The sequence below is a fragment of the Babylonia areolata genome, chromosome 26 (assembly GCF_041734735.1).
Source record: "Babylonia areolata isolate BAREFJ2019XMU chromosome 26, ASM4173473v1, whole genome shotgun sequence".
Lineage (NCBI taxonomy): Eukaryota > Metazoa > Mollusca > Gastropoda > Neogastropoda > Buccinidae > Babylonia > Babylonia areolata.
Window position 1 is genome coordinate 45,640,164 of NC_134901.1, and position 27,382 is coordinate 45,667,545.

The 27,382-nt window shown below is 47.1% G+C and overlaps 1 protein-coding gene across 1 annotated transcript in view; it reads left to right on the forward strand.

Moving 5' to 3' along the window:
* LOC143300137 (CD109 antigen-like) overlaps positions 1–27,382 on the forward strand; it is a 63,415-nt gene that overhangs the window by 29,862 nt on the left and 6,171 nt on the right. The window contains exons 21-33 of the mRNA XM_076613673.1: positions 1,787–1,904; positions 5,482–5,601; positions 7,136–7,252; positions 8,746–8,883; positions 12,476–12,647; positions 14,812–15,000; positions 15,864–15,945; positions 17,545–17,719; positions 18,340–18,441; positions 19,564–19,744; positions 20,940–21,175; positions 22,152–22,313; positions 22,963–23,025. Of these exons, the coding sequence (XP_076469788.1) occupies positions 1,787–1,904; positions 5,482–5,601; positions 7,136–7,252; positions 8,746–8,883; positions 12,476–12,647; positions 14,812–15,000; positions 15,864–15,945; positions 17,545–17,719; positions 18,340–18,441; positions 19,564–19,744; positions 20,940–21,175; positions 22,152–22,313; positions 22,963–23,025 (1,855 nt within the window). The remainder of the gene's footprint in view (positions 1–1,786; positions 1,905–5,481; positions 5,602–7,135; positions 7,253–8,745; positions 8,884–12,475; positions 12,648–14,811; positions 15,001–15,863; positions 15,946–17,544; positions 17,720–18,339; positions 18,442–19,563; positions 19,745–20,939; positions 21,176–22,151; positions 22,314–22,962; positions 23,026–27,382) is intronic.

The following is a 27,382-nucleotide window of genomic DNA, read 5'->3' on the forward strand; positions in this document are numbered from 1 at the left end:
GACAGTGATGTGTGTGGGTAAGCATGGACACTGTTTCTCTGACAAAATTACTTTTGAATCATTTTGATACAGGCATCGCTTCACCGAGAGTTGCTTTGCTTCTCTCACTGCATGTCTACATATATGTCTGATTGATAAATGATGATGAATCCTTTATCCATGAGAAAACCTTTGTATGACAAGCAGAAAAGAGTTTGCCCGTTTTGTTCAAGTGGGAAAGTGGTAAGGTTTCATCAACAACTCTTCTTCTGCGTTCACTCGTATGCACATGAGTGGGCTTTTACGTGTATGACCGTTTTTACCCTGTCATGTAGGCAGCCATACTCCGTTTTCGGGGGTGTGCATGCTGGGTATGTTTTTGTTTCCATGACCCACCGAACACTGACACGGATTACAGGGTCTTTAACGTGCGTATTTGATCTTCTGCTTGCATATACACACGAAGGGGGTTCAGGCACTAGCAGGTCTGCACATATGTTGATCTGGGAGATCGTAAAAATCTCCACCCTTTACCCACCAGGCGCCGTCACCATGATTCAAACCCGGGACCCTCAGATTGACAGTCCAACGCTTTAACCACTCGGCTATTGCGCCCGTCGGCAACAAAAAGGGTATCGGTGTACAAGTGAGTGGCTGACAGGATCATTCCACTGAATGTTCTCTCACCAACCAGGAATTTGGCGAAGAAACTCGGGTGTGGTAGCTGAGTGGTTACACTGCTTGATTCTCTCATGTGTCCCTGAGTTTAATCCCCAGCTGTGGACCCATCTGATGGAGGTGTTTTCTGATCTCTTGAGGTCAACACACATGCAGACCTGCTCGTGCAGAAGATCAAATACACTTGTTAAAGATGTTGTGATCCATGTCAGTGTTTGGTGGATTATAAAGGGATGAAAATACCTAGCATGCATCGGGCACTGCAGATACATCAGCAAACAGGGGGTGTCTGTTGTATGGTAGAGAAAAACGCATTTTTTCCAAACTTTGAGGGACATGCATGAATTTCATCAATGTGTCAGTAGCATGTGCACAGAAATATAAACGCACTCTCGAATGCACACTCACAATGTTTCTCATTTTACTGATCTCTTTCTCCCAACAAATCCATTACATTTTGGTTTAACCCCTTGAATGTCGACACTGATCTGTTTCTCCCAACAAGCCTGTTGCATTTTGGTTTAACCCTTTGAATGTCAATACCTTTTGAGACCCAGTCGATGCTCTGTAGACACACACACATCTCTCCACAGCGCACATTGATTGCTGTGTAACCCCACCCCCACCCCCACCACACACATACACACACACACACACATCTCCCACAGCACACATTGATTGCTGTGTAAAACACTCACACACACATACACACACACACGCACATGCACATTCACATTCACATGCACACGCATGCACACACTCACACTCACACACACACACACACACACGGACATGCACATGCACACACATGCACACACTCACACACACACTCACATCTCTCCACAGCACACATTGATTGCTGTGTAAAACACTCACACACACATACACACACACACATGCACATCCACATTCACATGCACACACATGCACACACTCACACTCACACACACACACACACACACGGACATGCACATGCACACACTCACACACACATACACACACTCACACACATGCACACATTCACACACACACACACACACACACACACACACACACACACACACACACTGACTGTCGGAATTCGGCCATCAAAGGTCAGTAACATTTCCTGACCTGCTGTGACTTTCAGGCCGGATGGCCGGGTGGACTTCAGGGTGGATGTACCCAAGTACCCCCTGTCGTGGGTCATCAACGGTCTCTCCATGAGCCGTGATCTGGGTCTGGGTATCATGACCCGCCCAATCAGGGTAGGTCACTCCTAGGGTAGATCCAGCAGTGTGACTGGTAATGAGTTCACTGTGAGGGTTGATTAATCTGTGTGACTGGTTAGGAGTTCACTGTGAGGGTTGATTAATCTGTGTGACTGGTTATGAGTTCACTCTGAGGGTTGATTAATCTGTGTGACTGGTTATGAGTCAACTCTGAGGGTTGATTAGTCTGTGTGACTGGTTATGAGTCAACTCTGAGGGTTGATTAATCAGTGTGACTGGTTATGAGTCAACTCTGAGGGTTGATTAATCTGTGTGACTGGTTATGAGTTCACTCTGAGGGTTGATTAATCTGTGTGACTGGTTATGAGTCAACTCTGAGGGTTGATTAATCTGTGTGACTGGTTATGAGTCAACTCTGAGGGTTGATTAATCTGTGTGACTGGTTATGAGTTCACTGTGAGGGTTGATTAATCTGTGTGACTGGTTATGAGTTCACTCTGAGCGTTGATTAATCTGTGTGACTGGTTATGAGTTCACTCTGAGCGTTGATTAATCTGTGTGACTGGTTATGAGTTCACTTTGAGCGTTGATTAATCTGTGTGACTGGTTATGAGTCAACTCTGAGGGTTGATTAATCTGTGTGACTGGTTATGAGTCAACTCTGAGGGTTGATTAACCTGTGTGACTGGTTATGAGTTCACTCTGAGGGTTGATTAATCTGTGTGACTGGTTATGAGTTCACTCTGAGGGTTGATTAATCTGTGTGACTGGTTATGAGTTCACTCTGAGGGTTGATTAATCTGTGTGACTGGTTATGAGTTCACTCTGAGGGTTGATTAATCTGTGTGACTGGTTAGGAGTTCACTCTGAGGGTTGATTAATCTGTGTGACTGGTTATGAGTTCACTCTGAGGGTTGATTAATCTGTGTGACTGGTTAGGAGTTCACTCTGAGGGTTGATTAATCTGTGTGACTGGTTATGAGTTCACTGTGAGGGTTGATTAATCTGTGTGACTGGTTATGAGTCAACTCTGAGGGTTGATTAATCAGTGTAACTGGTTAGGAGTTCACTCTGAGGGTTGATTAATCAATGTAACTGGTTAGGAGTTCACTCTGAGTGTTGATTAATCAATGTAACTGGTTAGGAGTTCACTCTGAGGGTTGATTAATCAATGTAACTGTTATGAGTGACTCAGTGGAAAAGAAAGGGTATTGTCAAAGTTTTATGACTCAGGACTCAGTTCTGATTTATTGATTTTACATGGGTATAGAATTTCACTGTTTGACGTGTGCAAATAAGATAGTATCAGTATCAGTATCAGTAGCTCAAGGAGGCGTCACTGCGTTTGGACAAATCCATATGCACTACACCACATCTGCCAAGCAGATGCCTGACCAGCAGCATAACCCAACGCGCTTAGGCAGGCCTTGAGAAAAAAACAAACAACAACATAAAATAAACAAATAAATAAAATAAAATAGAATAAAAAAAAAATTTAAAAAAATGAAATAAAATAAAATAACAAAACAAAACAAAAAAACTAAAAGTAAATAAATATGTAAATAAATAAATAAAGGAATAAAAATGAAATAGAATGAATAAAATAAGATAGAATGATATGAAACAAGATATTTGGTAATTGTGCATGTTTGCTTCTTTCAAGCCATGATCTGATTTTGGAAACTTGTTCTTTTGCATATCAGTATACAGTGTAGTGCAGTATATAGGCTGCAGTGATATAAGGTCTAGTGTATAGTAGCAGTTGAAGTTTTCTGATCAGTATAGAGATCAGAATGTATCAGTGGTGATGATGATAGTGATGAGGAGAAGGAGGGTGATGACAGCGATGTTTTCAATACGACACAGCTTGCTACATGTACATACAATGACTTGTTATCAGTGGTGATGATGATAGTGATGAGGAGAAGGAGGGTGATGACAGCGATGTTTTCAATACAACACAGCTTGCTACATGTACATACAATGACTTGTTATCAGTGGTGATGATGATAGTGATGAGGAGAAGGAGGGTGATGACAGCGATGTTTTCAATACAACACAGCTTGCTACATGTACATACAGTGACTTGTTATCAGTGGTGATGATGATAGTGATGAGGAGAAGGAGGGTGATGACAGTGATGTTTTCAATACAACACAGCTTGCTACATGTACATACAGTGACTTGTTATCAGTGGTGATGATGATAGTGATGAGGAGAAGGAGGGTGATGACAGTGATGTTTTCAATACGACACAGCTTGCTACATGTACATACAATGACTTGTTACAGTGGTGATGATGATAGTGATGAGGAAAAGGATGATGATGATGACTGTTTATAGTGTGACACTGCTCACTACATCACTACCTGTACATATGTCATCAGCGGTGATGATGATGATGATGATAGTGGTGATTATGCTGATTATGATCTCAGTACGACACAGCTTGCTATATGTACACACCGTGTTATCAGTGGTGATGATGATGAAAGCAGTGAGGAAAGAAAAGGATGATGATGATGATGATTTCAGTATGACGTATCTCAGAACATGTACACACAATGTTATCTGTGGTGATGATGATGAAAGCAATGAGGAAGATGATGATGACGATGATGATTTCAGTACGACGAAGCTCACAATATGTATATACATTGTTATCAGTGGTGATGATGATGGAAGTAGCGAGGAAAGAAGATGATGATGATGACAATGATGATTTCAGTACGACGAAGCTCACAATATGTATATACATTGTTTTCAGTGATGATGATGATGAAAGTAGCGAGGAAAGAAGAGGATGACAACGATGACAATGATGATTTCAGTATGACGAAGTGCACAACATGTACATACAATGTTATCAGTGGTGATGATGATGAAAGTAGCGAGGAAAGAAGATGATGACGATGATGATTTCAGTACGACGAAGTGCACAACATGTACATACAGTGTTATCAGTGGTGATGATGATGAAAGCAATGAGGAAAGAAAAAGATGATGATGATGATGATTTCAGTATGATGTATCTCGGAACATGTACACACAATGTTATCTGTGGTGATGATGATGAAAGCAATGAGGAAAGAAGATGATGATTTCAGTACGATGAAGTGCACAACATGTACATACAATGTTATCAGTGGTGATGATGATGGAAGCAGCGAGGAAAGAAGATGATGATGATGACGATGATGATGATTTCAGTACGACGAAGTGCACAACATGTACATACAATGTTATCAGTGGTGATGATGATGGAAGCAGTGAGGAAAGAAGATGATGATGACGATGATGATTTCAGTACGACGAAGTGCACAACCTGTACATACAATGTTATCAGTGGTGATGATGATGAAAGTAGCACAAAAAGAAGAGGATGACAACGATGATGATTTCAGTACGACGAAGTGCACAACATGTACATACAATGTTATCAGTGGTGATGATGATGAAAGTAGCGAGAAAAGATGATGATGATGATGACGATGATGATTTCAGTACGACGAAGCTCACAGTATGTATACACAGTGTTATCAGTGGTGATGATGATGGAAGCAGCGAGGAATGAAGAGGATGATGATGACAATGACAATGATGCTGATTTCAGTACGATGCAGCTCGCTACATGTACATCCAAGTGGAACACCCACAGATCATTGTGAGGGGGGAGCAGGTCGGGGTGAGGGTGACTGTCTTCAACTACTGGTACGATGACGACTATCTGGAGGTGAGAGAGAAAGATTTTCAATCATTTCAGGCACTGTTTTGGGAGCTGTGTTGGGGTGGTGTGGGAGGGGTTGGGCTGGGGTATAAGTGTGTGTGCATGTGAGCGAGCGTGCATGATTTGATTTTGTGTGTGTGTGTGTGTGCGCGCGTGTGTGTTCGTGCATGCATGTGTTTGTGTGGTTTTCAGTTCAACATGTTATCACTAACAGTGATGGAATGTGGGGTGTCATATATGTGTGAAGTTTGTGTACAATTTTGTTACGAATCACTGCTTTGCCTTTAACTCAAAAAGACCACATGGTCAGGTTTTTGAATCAAGGTTATTACGTTATCCAGGTAGGTGTGTGTGTGTGTGTGTGTGTGTGTGTGTGTGTGTGTGTGTGTGTGTGTGAGTGAGTCTGTCTGTTTGTATGTATGTCAAGTGTTCAGGTGGCTGGATAAATCACGATGTTGCACACTGATTTATTTATTCTGATTGATTTATTCAATACAATAAAACAGATTGTTGACAAGAATGCTGTGTGCTTTTACTACTCTCATATAGATAGATACATGGCTGAGAGAGTGGAATTTATTGAAATGATAGATACATGGCTAAGAGTGGAATTTATTGAAGGCACATTGTTCGTCACGGAGACCGGGGGGAACAGACTTCATTGTGTCTCACACATTTCCCAAATTCACTCTGTCTTTCACTCTCTCTCTCTCTCTCTTTCTCACACACACACACACACACACACACACTCTTTCACTCACACACACACACACATAAACACACTTTCACACACACACACACTCACACACATGCACACACACACACACACTTTCACTCACACACACACACACACACACACACACACACACACACAGCATTACACAGCAATGTACGCTGTGTCCCAGGTGTTGATCACGATGCATGGCAGTGATAACTTTGAGTTAGTCACACACACACACACACGCACACACACACACACACGCGCACTCACACACACACACACACACACACACACACTTTCACTCACACACACACACACACACACACACACACACACACACACACACACACTTTCACTCACACACACACACACACACACACACACACAGCATTACACAGCATTACACATCAATGTACGCTGTGTTCCCAGGTGTTGATCATGATGCATGGCAGTGATAACTTTGAGTTAGTCACACACACACACACATGCACACACACACACACACGCGCGCACTCACACACACACACACACACACTTTCACTCACACACACACACACACACACACACACACACACACACACAGCATTACACAGCATTACACATCAATGTACGCTGTGTTCCCAGGTGTTGATCACGATGCATGGCAGTGATAACTTTGAGTTAGTCGCACACACACACACATGCACACACACACACACACACGCGCACTCACACACACACACACACACACACTTTCACTCACACACACACACACACACACACACACACACATACACAGCATTACACAGCATTACACATCAATGTACGCTGTGTTCCCAGGTGTTGATCACGATGCACGGCAGTGATAACTATGAGTTTGTGACGGTGGAGGAGCTTGGCTGGGTGTACTCCTACCGACCCAACACACACAAGGGAGACCACCAGACCATTGTCTTTGTGAGTACTGGATTGTCTGCCCTTGAACTCTTTTTTTTTCTTTTTTTTTTTCTCTTTTTCGTTTCTCCTTTTTCCAGTTGTTTTATTACAAGCAGACTGTGTGTGTACATGTGTGAATGTGGTGTGAATGTGTTTGTGTTTGAGTGTGTTGATGAGAGAGAGAGAGTGAGTTTGTGTGTGATTTGTGTGTGTGCGTGTGTGTGTGTGTGTGTGTGTTAAAGCATACGCAAATATGTATGAGTGTAGTTATGTGTACGGTACGCAAGTCTGCATTTTGGCCTGTTTGTATTTCTGTGTTCCCAATAATGTGTATGAATGAAAGATATTTGTTGAAAAAAATCTCAAAAAAATTCACGGAAGTGTATCCCTGGTTCCATGCAGGTCAGAACTGTGAAGTGTATCTGTAGCAGGGACTGTTGAGTGTAATCAGATGGCTGTATGGTTGGTTTGGTGTTGGCTTGTGGTGTGATGTGGCTGAATCCCTTGATGTGTGTTGACACCAGTTGGTGTGTGTGGTGAATAACCAGAGGGCTGTATCTGCGGGTACATGTTGACGTGTGGGATGTGTCGTGGTGTGTGTTGACATGTGTTGTGTGTTGCGTGGTATGTTGACGTGTGTTGTGGTGTGTGTTGACATGTGTGGTGTGTTGACGTGTGTCGTGGTGTGTGTTGGCATGTGTGGTGTGTTGCGTGGTATGTTGACGTGTGTTGTGGTGTGTGTTGGCATGTGTGGTGTGTTGACGTGTTGTGGTGTGTGTTGACATGTGTCGTGTGTTGCGTGGTTTGTTGATGTGTGTCGTAGTGTGTGTTGACATGTGTTGTGTGTTGCGTGGTATGTTGATGTGTGTCGTGGTGTGTGTTGGCATGTGTAGTGTGTTGCGTGGTATGTTGACGTGTGTTGTGGTGTGTGTTGACATGTGTGGTGTGTTGTGTGGTTTGTTGATGTGTGTTGTGGTGTGTGTTGACATGTGTGGTGTGTTGCGTGGTATGTTGACGTGTGTTGTGGTGTGTGTTGACATGTTGGTGTGTTGACGAGTGTCGTGGTGTGTGTTGACATGTGTTGTGGTGTGTGTTGACATGTGTGGTGTGTTGACGTGTGTGGTGTGTTGCGTGGTTTGTTGACGTGTGTCGTGGTGTGTGTTGACATGTGTGTTGACGTGTGTCTTGGTGTGTGTTGACATGTGTTGTGTGTTGACTTGTGTCGTGGTGTGTGTTGACATGTGTTGGTGTGTATTGACATGTGTGTTGCGTGGTTTGTTGACATGTCTTGGTGTGTGTTGACATGTTGTGTGCTGCGTGGTTTGTTGATGTGTGTCATGGTGTGTGTTGACATGTGTGGTGTGTTGCGTGGTTTGTTGACGTGTGTCATGGTGTGTGTTGACGTGTGTCGTTGTGTGTGTTGACATGTGTGGTGTGTTGCGTGGTATGTTGACGTGTGTCGTGGTGTGTGTTGACGTGTGTTGTGGTGTGTGTTGACGTGTGTCGTGTTACAGCTGGAGCCGGGGGAGTCCAAGGACATCTACATGCCCATCGTGCCCGCCATCGACCTTGTGCAGGGCAAGTTGACCTTCCATGTCAGCGCCACCTGCTTCATGGAACGCGACGAATACACTGGCACCATGACCGTCATTGTGAGTCTGACCTTCCCTAGATAACCATTCCCAACCCCCACCCCCACCCCTCCCAGAGCTCCCTCCCCACCCCACCCATGTCATAGCAGGTCTGAGATTACCTTGGTAACCATGCCCCCCGTGCCATTGTTTGTCTGACGTTACCTTGGTAACACCCCTCCCCCCTCCCCCCCGCATGTCATCCAGGTAAACCACCCACCTCAGTGTCAACGCGAGTGACCTTTCCTGGATAACTCTCCACCCCTCTCCCACTTCCCTGAGTATCATTTCACTGCATATACTTTTCCGTGACCCACTAGTGCAGACTCCGGCAGGGAGTCCAATGCCTGTCCTGTGCAAAATACTATCCGCCTATGCGGAGAAAACGAAAGTAGCTACAGGCGATAACCTCCTGGAAGTAGGTTACCTCCCCTCTTTATCCCTGACTAGCTTCCTCTTTTTCCGGCGGCCACCTTGACTCCTGACCCTGTGCTCCTCATACGGCTAAGTTTTTTTGTATTTCTATCAATTCTTTGACACTCATGATTTGTATCTGACAAAGACTTGTATCAGGTCACAAACTTAGCTTGTTGGGCTAATCGAGCTAAAATTATGATGTCATTGTGAGTCTCTCCTTTTCAAGATAACCAGTCTCCCCCCCCCCCCCATTGTCATTGTGAGTCTGTCCTTTTCTAGATAACCAGTGTCCCCCCCCCCACCCATTGTCATTGTCAGTCTGTCCTTTTCTAGATAACCAGTGTCCCCCCCCCCCCCCCACCCATTGTCATTGTCAGTCTGTCCTTTTCTAGATAACCAGTGTCCCCCCCCCACCCACCCCCCATTGCCATTGTGAGTGTCCTTTTCTAGGTAACCAGTGTCCCCCCCCCCACCCATTGTCATTGTCAGTCTGTCCTTTTCTAGATAACCAGTGTCCGCCCCCCCACCCACCCCCCATTGCCATTGTGAGTGTCCTTTTCTAGGTAACCAGTGTCCCCCCCCCACCCATTGTCATTGTCAGTCTGTCCTTTTCTAGGTAACCAGTGTCCCCCCCCCCACCCATTGTCATTGTCAGTCTGTCCTTTTCTAGATAACCAGTGTCCCCCCCCCCCATTGTCATTGTCAGTCTGTCCTTTTCTAGATAACCAGTGTCCCCCCCAACCCACCCCCATTGTCATTGTGAGTCTGTCCTTTTCTAGATAACCAGTGTCCCCCCCACCCCACCCCCATTGTCATTGTGAGTCTGTCCTTTTCTAGATAACCGGTGTCCCCCCCACCCCACCCCCATTGTCATTGTGAGTCTGTCCTTTTCTAGATAACCAGTGTCCCCCCCACCCCACCCCCATTGTCATTGTGAGTCTGTCCTTTTCTAGATAACCAGTCTCCCCCCCACACAACCCCATTGTCATTGTGAGTCTGTCCTTTTCTAGATAACCCCTCTTCCTCCCTCCCAGTGCACACACCTTTAGTTAATCTTCCACAAATTGTGACAGCCCCTACCCCCACCTTGTTGTCTTGTCAGTCTTTTCTGACCTTCATACCTCCCACTACTTTGTACCTTCTCTGTTCCCACCCCCTCCACCCCTCCTTGAAACACCCTGCCTTCCAGTCCTCATCAGGAGTCTGTCCTTACTTGGATAACCCCCTCCACCCGTCCTTGAAACACCCTGCCTTCCAGTCCTCATCAGGAGTCTGTCCTTACTTGGATAACCCCCTCCACCCGTCCTTGAAACACCCTGCCTTCCAGTCCACATCAGGAGTCTGTCCTTACTTGGATAACCCCCTCCACCCGTCCTTGAAACACCCTGCCTTCCAGTCCACATCAGGAGTCTGTCCTTACTTGGATAACCCCCTCCTTCTTCCACCCGATCACCACACCTTTTGTTATCCTAAGTCTTCACTACTGGTGATTGTGACAACCCCTCCATCCCTACAGCTTTGTAATCATCAGTCTGTTCTTTACTTCACGCCCCCCCCCCACCCCTCCAAGTACCTGCAACCCCCCATCCCCAAACCATCCTGCCCCCCCCACCCCTCCAAGTACCTGCAACCCCCCATCCCCAAACCATCCTGCCCCCCCCACCCCTCCAAGTACCTGCAACCCCCCATCCCCAAACCATCCTGCCCCCCCACCCCTCCAACTACCTGCAACCCCCCATCCCCAAACCATCCTGCCCCCCCAACTACCTGCAACCCTCCATCCCCAAACCATCCTGCCCCCCCCCACCCCACCCCTCCAACTACCTGCAACCCTCCATCCCCAAACCATCCTGCCCCCCCATCCCACCCCTCCAAGTACCTGCAACCCCCCATCCCCAAACCATCCTGCCCCCCCCACCCCTCCAACTACCTGCAACCCCCCATCCCCAAACCATCCTGCCCCCTCCCCCACCCCTCCAAGTACCTGCAACCCCCCATCCCCAAACCATCCTGCCCCCCCCACCCCTCCAACTACCTGCAACCCCCCATCCCCAAACCATCCTGCCCCCCCACCCCACCCCTCCAACTACCTGCAACCCCCCATCCCCAAACCATCCTGCCCCCCCACCCCACCCCTCCAACTACCTGCAACCCCCCATCCCCAAACCATCCTGCCCCCTCCCCCACCCCTCCAACTACCTGCAACCCCCCATCCCCAAACCATCCTGCCCCCCCCACCCCTACCAACTACCTGCAACCCCCCATCCCCAAACCATCCTGCCCCCCCCACCCCTCCAACTACCTGCAACCCCCCATCCCCAAACCATCCTGCCCCCCCCACCCAACTACCTGCAACCCCCCATCCCCAAACCATCCTGCCCCCCCACCCCACCCCTCCAACTACCTGCAACCCTCCATCCCCAAACCATCCTGCCCCCCCACCCCACCCCTCCAACTACCTGCAACCCCCCATCCCCAAACCATCCTGCCCCCCCACCCCACCCCTCCAACTACCTGCAACCCTCCATCCCCAAACCATCCTGCCCCCCCTCCACCCCTCCAACTACCTGCAAACCCCCATCCCCAAACCATCCTGCCCCCCCCCCCCTCCAAGTACCTGCAACCCCCCATCCCCAAACCATCCTGCCCCCCCACCCCACCCCTCCAACTACCTGCAACCCTCCATCCCCAAACCAATCTGCCCCCCCTCCCCTCCACCCCTCCAACTACCTGCAACCCTCCATCCCCAAACCATCCTGCCCCCCCTCCCCTCCACCCCTCCAACTACCTGCAACCCCCCATCCCCAAACCATCCTGCCCCCCCTCTCCTCCACCCCTCCAACTACCTGCAACCCTCCATCCCCAAACCATCCTGCCCCCCCCCCACCCCTCCAACTACCTGCAACCCCCCATCCCCAAACCATCCTGCCCCCCCCCCCTCCAACTACCTGCAACCCTCCATCCCCAAACCATCCTGCCCCCCCCCCACCCCTCCAACTACCTGCAACCCCCCATCCCCAAACCATCCTGGCCCCCCGACCCCTCCAACTACCTGCAACCCCCCATCCCCAAACCATCCTGGCCCCCTTCCCCCCTTCCATTTGCTTCTGGCCCACCTGTAAGCTGTGTTTGGGTCATCTCTGATATAAAAAGCGAGATTTGGGCCTGGTGTAGAAGAAGTGCTGTTCTCGCACAGGGTGACGGAGTGATGAACTACTACCACACGCCCTACCTCATTGATCTGATTCGCTTCGCCTCCATTGATGTGCCCTACCTGGATGTGCCCGTGCCCGAGCAGTTTGTGGTGCCCGAAGTGCGGGAACATCTCTACGTGCCTGGGTCAGCGAAGGCCATGCCCAGTCTGTTTGGTGAGGGAACCAGTTCATTCAGGCTCTGAGTACAGTACAATACAATACGATTCAATACAATACAGTACAAAACAATACAATACAATACAAAACAATACAATACAATACAATTCAGTTCAGTAAAATACAATACAATACAATGCAATACAATACATTTTTATTCATCCATTTGGAAATTGAATTATGCCTCCACAGGCCCATCACTCACCCAACACAGTATCTCAGACCTGAGCCAAGTCCAGCACACTCACAGCATGACAATGGTTGGACAAAACAACAACAACACACACACACACACACACACACACACACACACACACACACACACACACACTCACTCACTCTCTCAACACACACACACACACACACACACACACACACACACACACACACACACACACACTCACTCACTCACAAACACACACACACACACACACACACACACACACACACACACACACACACACACACACACACACACACACACTCACTCACTCACTCTCTCAACACAAAAGAAACACATGCACGTTTTTCACATTTGTTTTATTAATTATTTATTTATTGATCTATCTTTGCATTTGATTCAGTCTGACCTTGTTTGTTTTGACTGAGTTTGGCTTTGCTTTTATTGTGTGAGAAGGGGAGGAGTATAGTTGAGTCATTTGTCTGGTTACTTTAAAGTTATGAACAACATAAGCTTATAATGTTGATGTTGTTTTTTTTAATAAAATGCTTTTTCCATGGTCAAAGACATCCCTGGATTTTCAGTGTTGTGTAATTGCCTGTGAGGTAAAGTACCATCCGGGAGACTGACTGCTGCAGTGCAGTGCAGTGAAGTCAGGGTGACTGGAAATTTGACTTTAATTACACATACTTAACCGTGACCCACTAGTGCAGACTCCGGCAGGGGTCTGACATTCCTGTCCTATGCAAACTACTATCCGCCTATGTGGAGAAAACAAAAGTAGCTACGGCCAATAACCTCCCGGAAGTAGGTAACCTCCCCTGCGGCCCCCTGGCTAGCGCCCTCTTTTTCCGGCAGCCATCATGACTCCTGTTCCTGTGCTCTTCATACGGCTAAGTTTTTTCGTATTTTCTATCTGTCGATTATTTGGCGTCCTTGTTGTTTGTCTAATTATGTCTTCAGCCAGGTCACATAATTATGTGGCTCATTTGGGCGATAGGGCTAAAATTAAGGCGCGATCGCAATCGATTCGCAGACACTCTAGGCCCTCTACTTTGGGCTCTCTAAACACCACTGACCCGCAGCCTCCACTTCCTCCACTATTCCGGTCGACTCCAGGTCCCCGCTGCCTCCGACGTCTCCTGCGCCGACTTGTAGGGGTTGGTTACCCCAGACCTTTTTAACTCATTCCCCCCCGCAGCTACACGCCTGCTGCATCTCCCCAGGACCAGCACTGCATGAGGTCACTGCAGTGAAAAGTAGGGCTGTTCACTAAAACCGTGAAAATCGATGGAGAATTCAATCAGTTTCAGTAGCTCAAGGAGGCGTCACTGCGTTCAGACAAAACCATATACGCTACGCCACATCTGCCAAGCAGATGCCTGACCAGCAGAATTCAATCAGATCAAAGAAAGCTTCATTTTTCTGCTTCCGGAATTAGTAAATGGATCAGTTAGGAACGGCAGCTGTATCAAGCAAGAATAAACTAAATTAGAATAATGTATTGGTATGAGGATACTGGCACCACATCCACAGGGAAGTAATCATGGTACGAGTCAATTGTATCTGGAGTAGAAGTATTTATTATGTTGTTTACACTTTTTCTTTCAGCTTATGTACCACTGTGTGTGTGCTTGTATGTTGTATGTGTATGTGTGTGTGTAAATGTGGTTATATATATGTGTGCATGTGCATGTGTGTGTGTCTCTCTGTGTGTTTGTATGGTTATGTATGTATGTGTGAGTTTGGCTCTGTCTATGTGTGTGTGCGTGCATGCAAGCATGTATGTGTGTGCATGTGCATTTGTGTGTGCGTGCATGTGTATGCGCATGCATGTGTGTGTGTGCGTGCGTGCATGTGCATGTGTGTGTATGGTTATGTATGTATACGTGTGAGAGAAAGAAGGCAGGTATGGGCAAGAGAAGCGTAGAGTAAAAGCGGTTTGCTTTCAACGCCCCATCGTTGTCATGCCTTCTCCAGGTGACGTGGTGACCCCCGGGTTCTTTGAGGACTACCTCAACGCCGAGAACGTGCTGCTGCGGCCCTATGGGGGCGCCGAGATGATCACCTTCAACTTCGCCTACAACATCCAGACCCTCAAGTTCATGAAGAACTCTCAGCAGCTGCCTGACGATCGGCTGAAGACCACCCTGGATCAGGCCAACATTGGTGGGTCCTAGGGGCTTTGGCTTTTCTCTCTTTCTTTAGCTTCATGTCTAGGAGACCTAGAAAGTGTCAGAGGTTGAAAGGAAGAGCTGCGAAAGATTGGACTGACTGAGAGTAAAGTATAACTATCTCAAACGTTTTTGTGGTTTCTTATATGCACTTTTTTGAATTATTTGTTTCGCTTGTAGAATGACCTGTGCGCACAGACATTAATTAAAACACTTTTGGATTAGTTATCTTGCTTGTAAAAATGACCTGTGCGCACTGACATGAACACACTTTTTGGTTTAGTTTTTCGTTTGTAAAATGACCTGTATGCACAGACATCAAACACTTTTTGGATTAGTTGTTTGTGTTGTAAAATGACCTATACACACAGAGATTTAAACACTTTTTGGATTAGTTGTTTGGCTTGTAAAATGACGTGTGTGCACAGACATTAACCACTTTTTGGATAATTTTTTTGGCTTGTAAAGTGACCTGTAAGCACAGACATTAAACACTTTTTGGATTAGTTTTTTTTGGTTTCTGAAATGATATGTACACATAGGCGTTCTCCACACTTGCACACTTGATTGGAGCGTTGGCCGAGTGGTGATACGTCTGACTAGGAAGCGAGAGAATCTGAGCGCACTGGTTTGATCCCCCCAATATTTTCTTATTTTACTTGGATTTCATGTATCTTAATGTTAATGTACTAATTTTATTGGCGTGACATATGTGATGTGCATGCATACGTGCCTACATCCATGTGTATGTGTGAGTGTGTGTGAGTGTGTATGTGTGTGTCATTATTATGGTTATTATTGTGGTTATTATTATTATTCTTTTGATTTTATTTTATTCTTTTTGATTTTTTTCTTCAGCCTTGCAGCGAGTGCTAAGCTATTTCAATGGGACGGAGGGCAGCTTCCACATGTTCCGTGATGACCCAACACCCAGCATGTGGTGAGTTCTGTGTGTGTGTGTGTGTGTGTGTGTGTGTGTGCATTGCTATGTGTGTGTGTGTGTGTGTGATGACATGTGTGTGCATTGCTATGTCAAGTCAAGTCAAGTCAAGATTTTATTTCATGATGGTAAATTGAATAAGCAACAATTGCTGTTTTACATCAAGCCATTAATGAAAATAATAATAATAATAATAATTAAAGAGAAGGGGAAAAAAGAAAAAAAAATTGAAGAAAAAATTTAGGGGAGAGAGAGAGAGAGAGAGACAAGCAGAAGAAGAGCAACAACAACAGCAAAATGCATATATATATATATATATATATATACAAGAATACTGTGATAAAGAAATACAAAATTGCATTTCCATTTCGCACACACACACACACACACACACACACACCACTGAATACAAATTCTCGGACACAATTACACCATGCCCATCCCACCCACATGCACATGTTCCCCCATTTAGTGTGTGTGTGTTGTTTTGTATATATGTGTGTGTGTATTGACATTTGACATGTGTGAATGTTCATTGCCGTGTGTATGTGTTGACATGTGTGTGTGTTTGTATGCAATGCTGTGTGTGTGTGTGTGTGTGTGTGTGTGTGTGTTTTGACATGTGTGTGTTTTGACAGGTTTGTGCATTGCTGTGAGGGTGGGTGGATGCATTGCTGTGTGTGTGTGTGTTGACATGTGTGCATTGCTGTGTGTATGTGTGTTGACATGTGTGCATTGCTGTGTGTATGTGTGTTGACATGTGTGCATTGCTGTGTGTATGTGTGTTGACATGTGTGCATTGCTGTGTGTATGTGTGTTGACATGTGTGCATTGCTCTGTGTGTGTGTGTGTTGACATGTGTGCATTGCTGTGTGTGTTGACATGTGTGCATTGCTGTGTATGTGTGTTGACATGTGTGCATTGCTCTGTGTGTGTGTTGACATGTGTGCATTGCTTTGTGTATGTGTGTTGACATGTGTGCATTGCTGTGTGTGTGTTGACATGTGTGCATTGCTTTGTGTATGTGTGTTGACATGTGTGCATTGCTTTGTGTATGTGTGTTGACATGTGTGCATTGCTGTGTGTGTGTGTTGACATATGCGTTGCTGTGTGTGTGTGGGCATATGTACATTGCTCTGTGTGTGTGTGTGTGTTGACATGTGTGCATTGCTGTGTGTGTGTGAGTGTGTGTGTTGACATGTGTGCATTGCCCTGTGTGTGTGTGCGTGTTGACATGTGTGCATTGCTCTGTGTGTGTGAGTTTTGACATGTGTGCATTGCTGTGTGTGTGTGTGTGTGTGTAGACAAGTGTGCATGGCTGTGTGTGTGTGTGTGTGTGTGTGTGTGTTGACATGTGTGCATTGCTGTGTGTGTGTGTGTGTGTGTGTGTGTGTTGACATGTGTGCATTGCTGTGTGTGTGTGTGTGTGTGTAGACAAGTGTGCATGGCTCTGTGTGTGTGTGTGTGTGTGTGTGTGTGTGTGTGTGTTGACATGTGTGCATTGCTGTGTGTGTGTGTGTTGACATGTGGCATTGCTGTGTGTGTGTGTGAGTGTGTGTGTGTTGACATGTGGCATTGCTGTGTGTGTGTGTGAGTCAGGCTGACGGCCTTTGTGGCCAAGTCGATGCAGCAGGCCAGGTTTGGGGAGTGGGAGCAGGATCTGTTCATCCCCCAGGAACTCATCAACAAGATGGTCGTCTACCTCTGCTCCAAGCAGAACCGAACCACGGGGGCCTGGGACCCAGACCCCAACACCATCTACGACCGCAAGATGGTGAGCTGGTGGAGTTTGGGGGGGGGGGGGGGGGATGTGTGTGGTGTGAAACGTGGTCAGATTGGCTGGACAGTGGTTGGTTCCTGTCTTCTTACTCTCTGTTCTTTGCTGTGTCTCCGTGTTTGTAAAGCGCTCAGAGCTTGGTGTCTGAGGAGAATTGCTGTATAAGTATCTGTATCATCATCATAGATCAGTGAATGGAATGGTCTGATTGTCTTCCTGTGGTAATTTATGTACATATAGGTATACATATGTATGTGTACATGAAAACATGCATGTGTATGAATGTGTATTTGTGTGTGTGCATGAATGTGTGTGTGTGTGCACGCATGCATACACGTCTGTTTGTGTATGTGTGTGTGTGTGTGCGTGCCTATGTGTGTGTATGTGTGGAGGGCAGCTGCTATGTACATATGTATGTTAAAATGTATGTATGCATTGTGTGTTGTGTTTGTTTCTTAGTCACATTTTGGTGTGTGTATGTAACATTGATGTAATGTGTTAATGTAAACAAAAATGTTTTGTAAACCACCTGGAGCAGATTTCTGGACAGTGTGCTATATAAGTATATCAATATTATTATTATTATCATTAACTGGATCAGTGCTGTGGTGTGACAGGCGTCCTATGAGTCCATCAAGACGGAGCGGATGTTCGCCGACCGCATCCCCCTGACGGCCTACATCCTGATCGCCCTGTATGCCACCAAGGATGTGTCTGAGGTCAGTGAGTGTGGACGCTCTGTGGGCGTTGTGAGGGCTGTGTGCTGGCTGCGTGTGTTCGTTCGTCTTCAGTTTAACGTCTTTCCACTTGAAGTGATATTAGACGGAAAAAAAACAACAAACCCCCCCCCCGTGGGGGTAGGGGTTGTGGGAGGGGGGTTGGGGTAAAAGTGTGTGTATGTGTGGAGGGTGAACAGGGAGAGACAATGCTAGGGAAAATGGAAACGTTATAAACGCCAACATCAAACAACTATAACAAATGTCCTATTGGACTACGCAGCAAACCTTCTGCAACAGCAAATAACATATTGGAATTGTTAATAACACATTCAAAAGAACTTTTGGTGAAGTCTGGTAAAAAACATTTTAGATTCTGACATTCGAATATTATATGGTTGCTAGATATGGGTGTGTGTGTGTCGCTTTGTACTGTGTTACTTTTTGTGAGAGTGCAGTGCCACCCATATCTATTTAACTCTTTTGTGTCTGTCTCTGTCTATCTCGATATGGACACACATGGATGATAGTTTAAGTAATGAGGATGAGGATGATAAATGAGGACGATAGTGACGCCCCTTGTGGCAGGATGATAATTCAGACGATGAGTCTGATCATGACGATGATGATCAACAGTGACAATGACACCCCATGTGGTTTGACAGGATGATCATTCAGACGGTGATAATTAAGATGATGATAATGATGATGATGACATCTCCTGTATTGTGACAGGATGATAATTCAGATAACAATGATAAATGATGACGATGAAGACCTCTGTGTTGTGACAGGATGATAATTCAGACAATGACGATGATGATAAACGACGATGACGATGTGGCCCTGTGGTGTGACAGGATGATAATTCAGACAATGACGATGATGATAAATGACGATGACAGTGTGGCCTCTTGTGGTGTGACAGGATGATAATTCAGACAATGACGATGATGATAAATGACGATGACGACGATGTGGCCCTGTGTGACAGGAAGATAATTCAGACAATGACGATGATGATAAATGATGATGACAGTGTGGTCTCTTGTGGTGTGACAGGAAGATAATTCAGACAATGACGATGATGATAAACGATGACGATGATGTGGCCCTGTGTGACAGGATGCGGTAGGATGCCTGGACACAGCGAGGGTGAACGGCGCCAGTTTCCTGGCGGGGCAAGTGAGCAGCATCCCTCGGGACGAGGTGTTCCACATGGCCATCTCCACCTACGCCCTGTCCTTCTCCCAGGAAATGTCCAGCACCGCATTCAAGCGCCTGTGGTCCTGGGTCCGCAACGACTGTGAGTCCTTGTGCTGTGTGTGAAGGGGGGGTGGCAGAACGGTTAAGACGTTCATCTGCCAATACAGAGTCTGTGAGGGTTAGGTTTTTTTTGGGTTTTTTGTTGTTGTTATTTTATTTTTGCTGCCCCATCATCTGCACTGTTTCGATGGCATTACCCCCTCACTCCCATGCCACTCATTCCAAGTCCCCCCTTACACGACCACACCCGGGTTCGTCTGTCGCAGTTCCAATACCAGCAGTCCACAGGGAGTCATCGATGTTAGGTCGCCTTGGAGGCCACACACCAGAGGAGACTCTGCACTGCAGCTAAGTTAATTTAGTGTGGTGTTTGGTAGTACCTGTCCTGATTTAACGTACTTAGGACACCACCTACTAAGCCTCATACTGACGACAGTAATGGCTTCGTCACGACGCCAGACAGAGTGAGCGTCTCCTCCAGGGTGGTGACCACCACCATGTCCCTCCTGCCGCAGCGCTGACGCTTAACACCTTGACAAGACTCACCCCGAGCACGGAAGTGAGGGGTATCGAAACTAAGGTCACCTTGGGAGCCTGTGGTCCAGGGTCCACAACGACTGTGAGTCCTGGCCTTGTGCTGTGCACGAAGAGGGAGGTGGCAGAATTGTCAAGACACTCATCTGCCAGTACAGTCCATGAGGGTTAGGGTTCAAATCCCACTCTCACCTTTGATTGGAAAATCAAGATTTCCTCTTCTCTTTCTCCTTTGAGGAAGGTGGCAGAATGGTTAAGATGCTCATCTGCCAGTACAGAGTCTATGAGGGTGTGGGTTCGAATCCCGCTCTCTCCCTTTCTTCCAAGTTTGACTGGAAAATCAAACTGAGCATCTAGTCTTTCGGTGCACAGAGAAAGAAGCTGTGGGAATGAGAGTGTTGTCCCTGGCAGAATTCTGTTGGCGAAATCCAGTCTGGTTGCATGCGCTCAAGGCCTGACAAAGTGCGTTGGGTTGTGCTGCTGGTGTGTGTGTGTGTGTGTTTGTAGAGGGTGTGTGTAACTGTAAGGATGTGTATGTCTTCATGCTTGTGTGTTAATGAACACAATTGGGTGTGTGTGCACGTGCGCGTGCGCGCACGCATGTGCGTTTCTGGGTACATGAACAAATCTTATCACACCACTCAGCTGTTGGGCCCCGTCACACTTGAAGATTTGACATGTGTGTCTGTGTGGCTGCACAGCGGAGGGCCTGTACTTTGCGGACCAGAAAGTTCCGGAGAACCCTTCGGAGACGCTCACCAACGAGCGTTTCCTGTACCCACGCCAAGAGCTGATGAACGACGGCTACGCAGTCCAGAGCACGGCCTACGCCCTTTTGGCCCTCATCAAGAACAACGGGAACAAGGTGCACCGGGACTCCCTCATGCGCTGGCTCAACACCATGCGGAACTCCATCGGGGGGTTCGCCTCCACGCAGGTAAGGGGACGCAACTCTCCCAGCTTCTTTGTAATAGATACAGCCGTTCACCTCCACGCAGGTAAGGGGACGCAACTCTCCATCTTCTTAGTGATTAGATACAGCCGTTCACCTCCACACAGGTAAGGGGACGCAACTCCCCAGCTTCTTTGTAATAGATACAGCCGTTCACCTCCACGCAGGTAAGGGGACGCAACTCTCCATCTTCTTAGTGATTAGATACAGCCGTTCACCTCCACACAGGTAAGGGGACGCAACTCCCCAGCTTCTTTGTAATAGATACAGCCGTTCACCTCCACGCAGGTAAGGGGACGCAACTCTCCATCTTCTTAGTGATTAGATACAGCCGTTCACCTCCACACAGGTAAGGGGACGCAACTCCCCAGCTTCTTTGTAATAGATACAGCCGTTCACCTCCACGCAGGTAAGGGGACGCAACTCCCCAGCTTCTTTGTAATAGATACAGCCGTTCACCTCCACACAGGTAAGGGGACGCAACTCCCCAGCTTCTTTGTAATAGATACAGCCGTTCACCTCCACACAGGTAAGGGGACGCAACTCTCCCAGCTTCTTTATAATAGACATAACCGTTAGCCTCCACGCAGGTAAGGGGACGCAACTCTCCCAGCTTCTTTATAATAGACATAGCCGTTTGCCTCCACACAGGTAAGGGGACGCAACTCTCCCAGCTTCTTTATAATAGACATAGCCGTTAGCCTCCACACAGGTAAGGGGACGCAACTCTCCCAGCTTCTTTGTAATAGATACAGCCGTTAGCCTCCACACAGGTAAGGGGACGCAACTCTCCCAGCTTCTTTATAATAGACATAGCCGTTAGCCTCCACACAGGTAAGGGGATGTCAGTCCAGACTGGCAGAACTGTGGCTGCTGGTCAACACAGCACTGTCAGTGAAGCTCCATTGCGAACATTCCCCCAGCTTTTCTGACACGTCAGCATGATTGTGTGTTGCCACAGGACACGCTGGTTGCCATGGACGCGCTTTCAGAGTTCACGCAGGTGGACCCGAACCGCAATGTGTTTGACCTGATGGTGCAGCTGACCGCCACGGCCACACCCACCTGGATCCACCAGTACTTCCTGAAGAAGCATGACTACACCACCCTCTACCGCAGCAGTGTGAGTCATTTGACCTGTTTAATACAGGCCTAAAATGAAGAAATATAAGATGATTTGACAAATGATTAGGTATATAACAGAAGTAGAAAATACCAATGGAGCAAGAGCAAGAGGAGACAAGCATCTGTAAGAATAGCAGTGGAACAAGAGCAAGATGAGGAAAGCATCTGTAAGAATAGCAGTGGAACAAGAGCAAGAGGAGGACAGCATCTGTAAGAATAGCAGTGGAACAAGAGCAAGGGGAGATAAGCATCTGTAAGAATAGCAGTGGAACAAGAGCAAGATGAGGAAAGCATCTGTAAGAATAGCAGTGGAACAAGAGCAAGGGGAGGACAGCATCTGTAAGAATGGGGGAATGGCAACGAGGGAGGAGACAGCTTGAATTGACAAGATGTGTGTGTGCGCGCGCACGCATGTGTGTGTGTGCATGTGTGTGTGTGTGTTGTTAGTAGTTATTTCAGTCACTGTCATTTGCCATATGCAGTATCAGACAGTGTCAGTATGAGTTTTGTGGGATGTGTTGATGTTTTCCTGGTGGTGTTGATGTGTTGATGTTTTCCTGGTGGTGTTGATGTGTTGATGTTTTCCTGGTGTGTTGATGTTTTCCTGGTGGTGTTGATGTGTTGATGTTTTCCTGGTGTTGTTGCAGATTCCGACAGTGTGGGGGATGGTGAAGGTATTGGCTCAGGGCACAGGACGAGCTCTGATGCAGGTGGGTACCTCACCGCAGTGTGTGCTGCACTGGTCCTGTGGCAGAATGGTTAACTCACTCAGTACGGCCAGTTCTCTCTTCTCCTCTACAGACCCCTCGGATGTCCAGTGGGTGTCTGAATGACCCAACCTTTAGCTTCCGTCAGAATTGTGGTATTCTTTGTCAACATTCACCTCTTCAGTATAAGAGCCTTTCTGCTTGCACTATTTTGATGATGGTAATTGGGGTGAAACGCTGTTAACGTCGTCTCTTTCGCCGTTCGTATGGAGAGAGTTAAGACACTCAGCTGCCATGAAAGAGAGGGTGTGGGTTCGACTCCCGCTCGCACCTTCCTCTCCCAAGTTTGACTAGAAAATCAAACTGAGGGTCTAGTCTTTTGGATGAGGTGATAAACTGATGCGTGTAGCAAGCACTTTGTGCACTGGAAAAGAACCCATGGCAATGAAAGTGTTGAAAAATCCACTGTGATAGGTACACAAATGTATATCATGTACTCCAGACCTGAACAAGCGTGTTGGTTATGCTGCTGGTCAGGAATCTGCCCAGCTTGTTGTTGTGTAGCATATATGGATTTGTCCGAATGCAGTTATGCCTCATAGAGAAACTGAAACTTTCTTTTCACTCACTTCCCCTGGGCATGAGGAGTCAGGCACTTCTGTCAGTGTGGGTTACTTGTGAGAAGAGTCAGGACTTCTGTCAGTGTGGGTTACTTGTGAGAAGAGTCAGGCTGTCAGTGTGGGTTACTTGTGAGAAGAGTCAGGACTTCTGTCAGTGTGGGTTACTTGTGAGAAGAGTCAGGCTGTCAGTGTGGGTTACTTGTGAGAAGAGTCAGGACTTCTGTCAGTGTGGGTTACTTGTGAGAAGAGTCAGGACTTCTGTCACTGTGGGTTACTGGTGAGAAGAGTCAGGACTTCAGTCACTGTGGGTTACTGGTGAGAAGAGTCAGGACTTCTGTCAGTGTGGGTTACTGGTGAGAAGAGTCAGGACTTCTGTCACTGTGGGTTACTTGTGAGAAGAGTCAGGCTGTCAGTGTGGGTTACTTGTGAGAAGAGTCAGGACTTCTGTCACTGTGGGTTACTGGTGAGAAGAGTCAGGACTTCTGTCAGTGTGGGTTACTGGTGAGAAGAGTCAGGCTGTCACTGTGGGTTACTTGTGAGAAGAGTCAGCACTTCTGTCACTGTGGGTTACTTGTGAGAAGAGTCAGGCTGTCAGTGTGGGTTACTTGTGAGAAGAGTCAGGACTTCTGTCACTGTGGGTTACTTGTGAGAAGAGTCAGGACTTCTGTCACTGTGGGTTACTTGTGAGAAGAGTCAGGCTGTCACTGTGGGTTACTTGTGAGAAGAGTCAGGACTTCTGTCACTGTGGGTTACTTGTGAGAAGAGTCAGCACTTCTGTCACTGTGGGTTACTTGTGAGAAGAGTCAGGCTGTCAGTGTGGGTTACTTGTGAGAAGAGTCAGGACTTCAGTCACTGTGGGTTACTTGTGAGAAGAGTCAGGACTTCTGTCAGTGTGGGTTACTTGTGAGAAGAGTCAGGCTGTCAGTGTGGGTTACTTGTGAGAAGAGTCAGGCTGTCAGTGTGGGTTACTTGTGAGAAGAGTCAGGACTTCTGTCAGTGTGGGTTACTTGTGAGAAGAGTCAGGACTTCTGTCACTGTGGGTTACTTGTGAGAAGAGTCAGGACTTCTGTCAGTGTGGGTTACTTGTGAGAAGAGTCAGGCTGTCAGTGTGGGTTACTGGTGAGAAGAGTCAGGACTTCAGTCACTGTGGGTTACTTGTGAGAAGAGTCAGGACTTCTGTCACTGTGGGTTACTTGTGAGAAGAGTCAGGACTTCAGTCACTGTGGGTTACTTGTGAGAAGAGTCAGGACTTCTGTCTGTGGGTTACTTGTGAGAAGAGTCAGGACTTCTGTCACTGTGGGTTACTTGTGAGAAGAGTCAGGACTTCTGTCTGTGGGTTACTTGTGAGAAGAGTCAGGACTTCTGTCACTGTGGGTTACTTGTGAGAAGAGTCAGGCTGTCAGTGTGGGTTACTTGTGAGAAGAGTCAGGACTTCTGTCTGTGGGTTACTTGTGAGAAGAGTCAGGACTTCTGTCAGTGTGGGTTACTTGTGAGAAGAGTCAGGCTGTCAGTGTGGGTTACTTGTGAGAAGAGTCAGGACTTCTGTCACTGTGGGTTACTTGTGAGAAGAGTCAGGACTTCTGTCACTGTGGGTTACTTGTGAGAAGAGTCAGGACTTCTGTCAGTGTGGGTTACTTGTGAGAAGAGTCAGGCTGTCACTGTGGGTTACTTGTGAGAAGAGTCAGGACTTCTGTCACTGTGGGTTACTTGTGAGAAGAGTCAGGACTTCTGTCACTGTGGGTTACTTGTGAGAAGAGTCAGGCTGTCAGTGTGGTTTACTTGTGAGAAGAGTCAGGACTTCTGTCAGTGTGGGTTACTTGTGAGAAGAGTCAGGACTTCTGTCACTGTGGGTTACTTGTGAGAAGAGTCAGGACTTCTGTCACTGTGGGTTACTTGTGAGAAGAGTCAGGACTTCTGTCACTGTGGGTTACTTGTGAGAAGAGTCAGGACTTCTGTCACTGTGGGTTACTTGTGAGAAGAGTCAGGCTGTCAGTGTGGGTTACTGGTGAGAAGAGTCAGGCTGTCAGTGTGGGTTACTTGTGAGAAGAGTCAGGACTTCTGTCACTGTGGGTTACTTGTGAGAAGAGTCAGGACTTCTGTCTGTGGGTTACTTGTGAGAAGAGTCAGGACTTCTGTCACTGTGGGTTACTTGTGAGAAGAGTCAGGCTGTCAGTGTGGGTTACTTGTGAGAAGAGTCAGGACTTCTGTCTGTGGGTTACTGGTGAGAAGAGTCAGGACTTCTGTCAGTGTGGGTTACTTGTGAGAAGAGTCAGGCTGTCAGTGTGGGTTACTTGTGAGAAGAGTCAGGACTTCTGTCACTGTGGGTTACTTGTGAGAAGAGTCAGGACTTCTGTCACTGTGGGTTACTTGTGAGAAGAGTCAGGACTTCTGTCAGTGTGGGTTACTTGTGAGAAGAGTCAGGCTGTCACTGTGGGTTACTTGTGAGAAGAGTCAGGACTTCTGTCACTGTGGGTTACTTGTGAGAAGAGTCAGGACTTCTGTCACTGTGGGTTACTTGTGAGAAGAGTCAGGCTGTCAGTGTGGTTTACTTGTGAGAAGAGTCAGGACTTCTGTCAGTGTGGGTTACTGGTGAGAAGAGTCAGGACTTCAGTCACTGTGGGTTACTTGTGAGAAGAGTCAGGCTGTCAGTGTGGGTTACTTGTGAGAAGAGTCAGGACTTCAGTCACTGTGGGTTACTTGTGAGAAGAGTCAGGACTTCTGTCACTGTGGGTTACTTGTGAGAAGAGTCAGGACTTCAGTCACTGTGGGTTACTTGTGAGAAGAGTCAGGACTTCTGTCACTGTGGGTTACTTGTGAGAAGAGTCAGGACTTCTGTCACTGTGGGTTACTTGTGAGAAGAGTCAGGACTTCTGTCAGTGTGGGTTACTTGTGAGAAGAGTCAGGACTTCTGTCACTGTGGGTTACTTGTGAGAAGAGTCAGGACTTCTGTCACTGTGGGTTACTTGTGAGAAGAGTCAGGCTGTCAGTGTGGGTTACTGGTGAGAAGAGTCAGGACTTCAGTCACTGTGGGTTACTTGTGAGAAGAGTCAGGCTGTCACTGTGGGTTACTTGTGAGAAGAGTCAGGACTTCTGTCAGTGTGGATTACTTGTGAGAAGAGTCAGGACTTCTGTCACTGTGGGTTACTTGTGAGAAGTGTCAGGCTGTCAGTGTGGGTTACTTGTGAGAAGAGTCAGGACTTCTGTCACTGTGGGTTACTTGTGAGAAGAGTCAGGACTTCAGTCACTGTGGGTTACTTGTGAGAAGTGTCAGGCTGTCAGTGTGGGTTACTTGTGAGAAGAGTCAGGCTGTCACTGTGGGTTACTGGTGAGAAGTGTCAGGACTTCTGTCACTGTGGGTTACTTGTGACAAGTTGTCAAGTCTGTGTCAGGGTTGAACGCAATCTGCAGGATTTGTTTTGCTAACTTTTTTTCTTTCTTTTTTCTGCCCCATCATCTGCACCATTTCAGTGGCATTACTCCCACACCGCTCATTTAGATTCCCCCATACACAGCCACACCCGGGTTCAGCCATCACATTTCCAGCATCAGCAGTCCACAGGGAACCATCGATGTTAGGTCGCCAGGAGGCCACACACCAGAGGAGACCCTACACTGCTGCTGAGTCACTTCGGTGGTGTTCAGCGGTGCCTGTTGTGATTTGACATACTTAGGACACCACTTGTTTTGCTAACTTTGCTGGTGTTCATGACAGTGAATTGTTTGTATGAACGCGTCCTTCC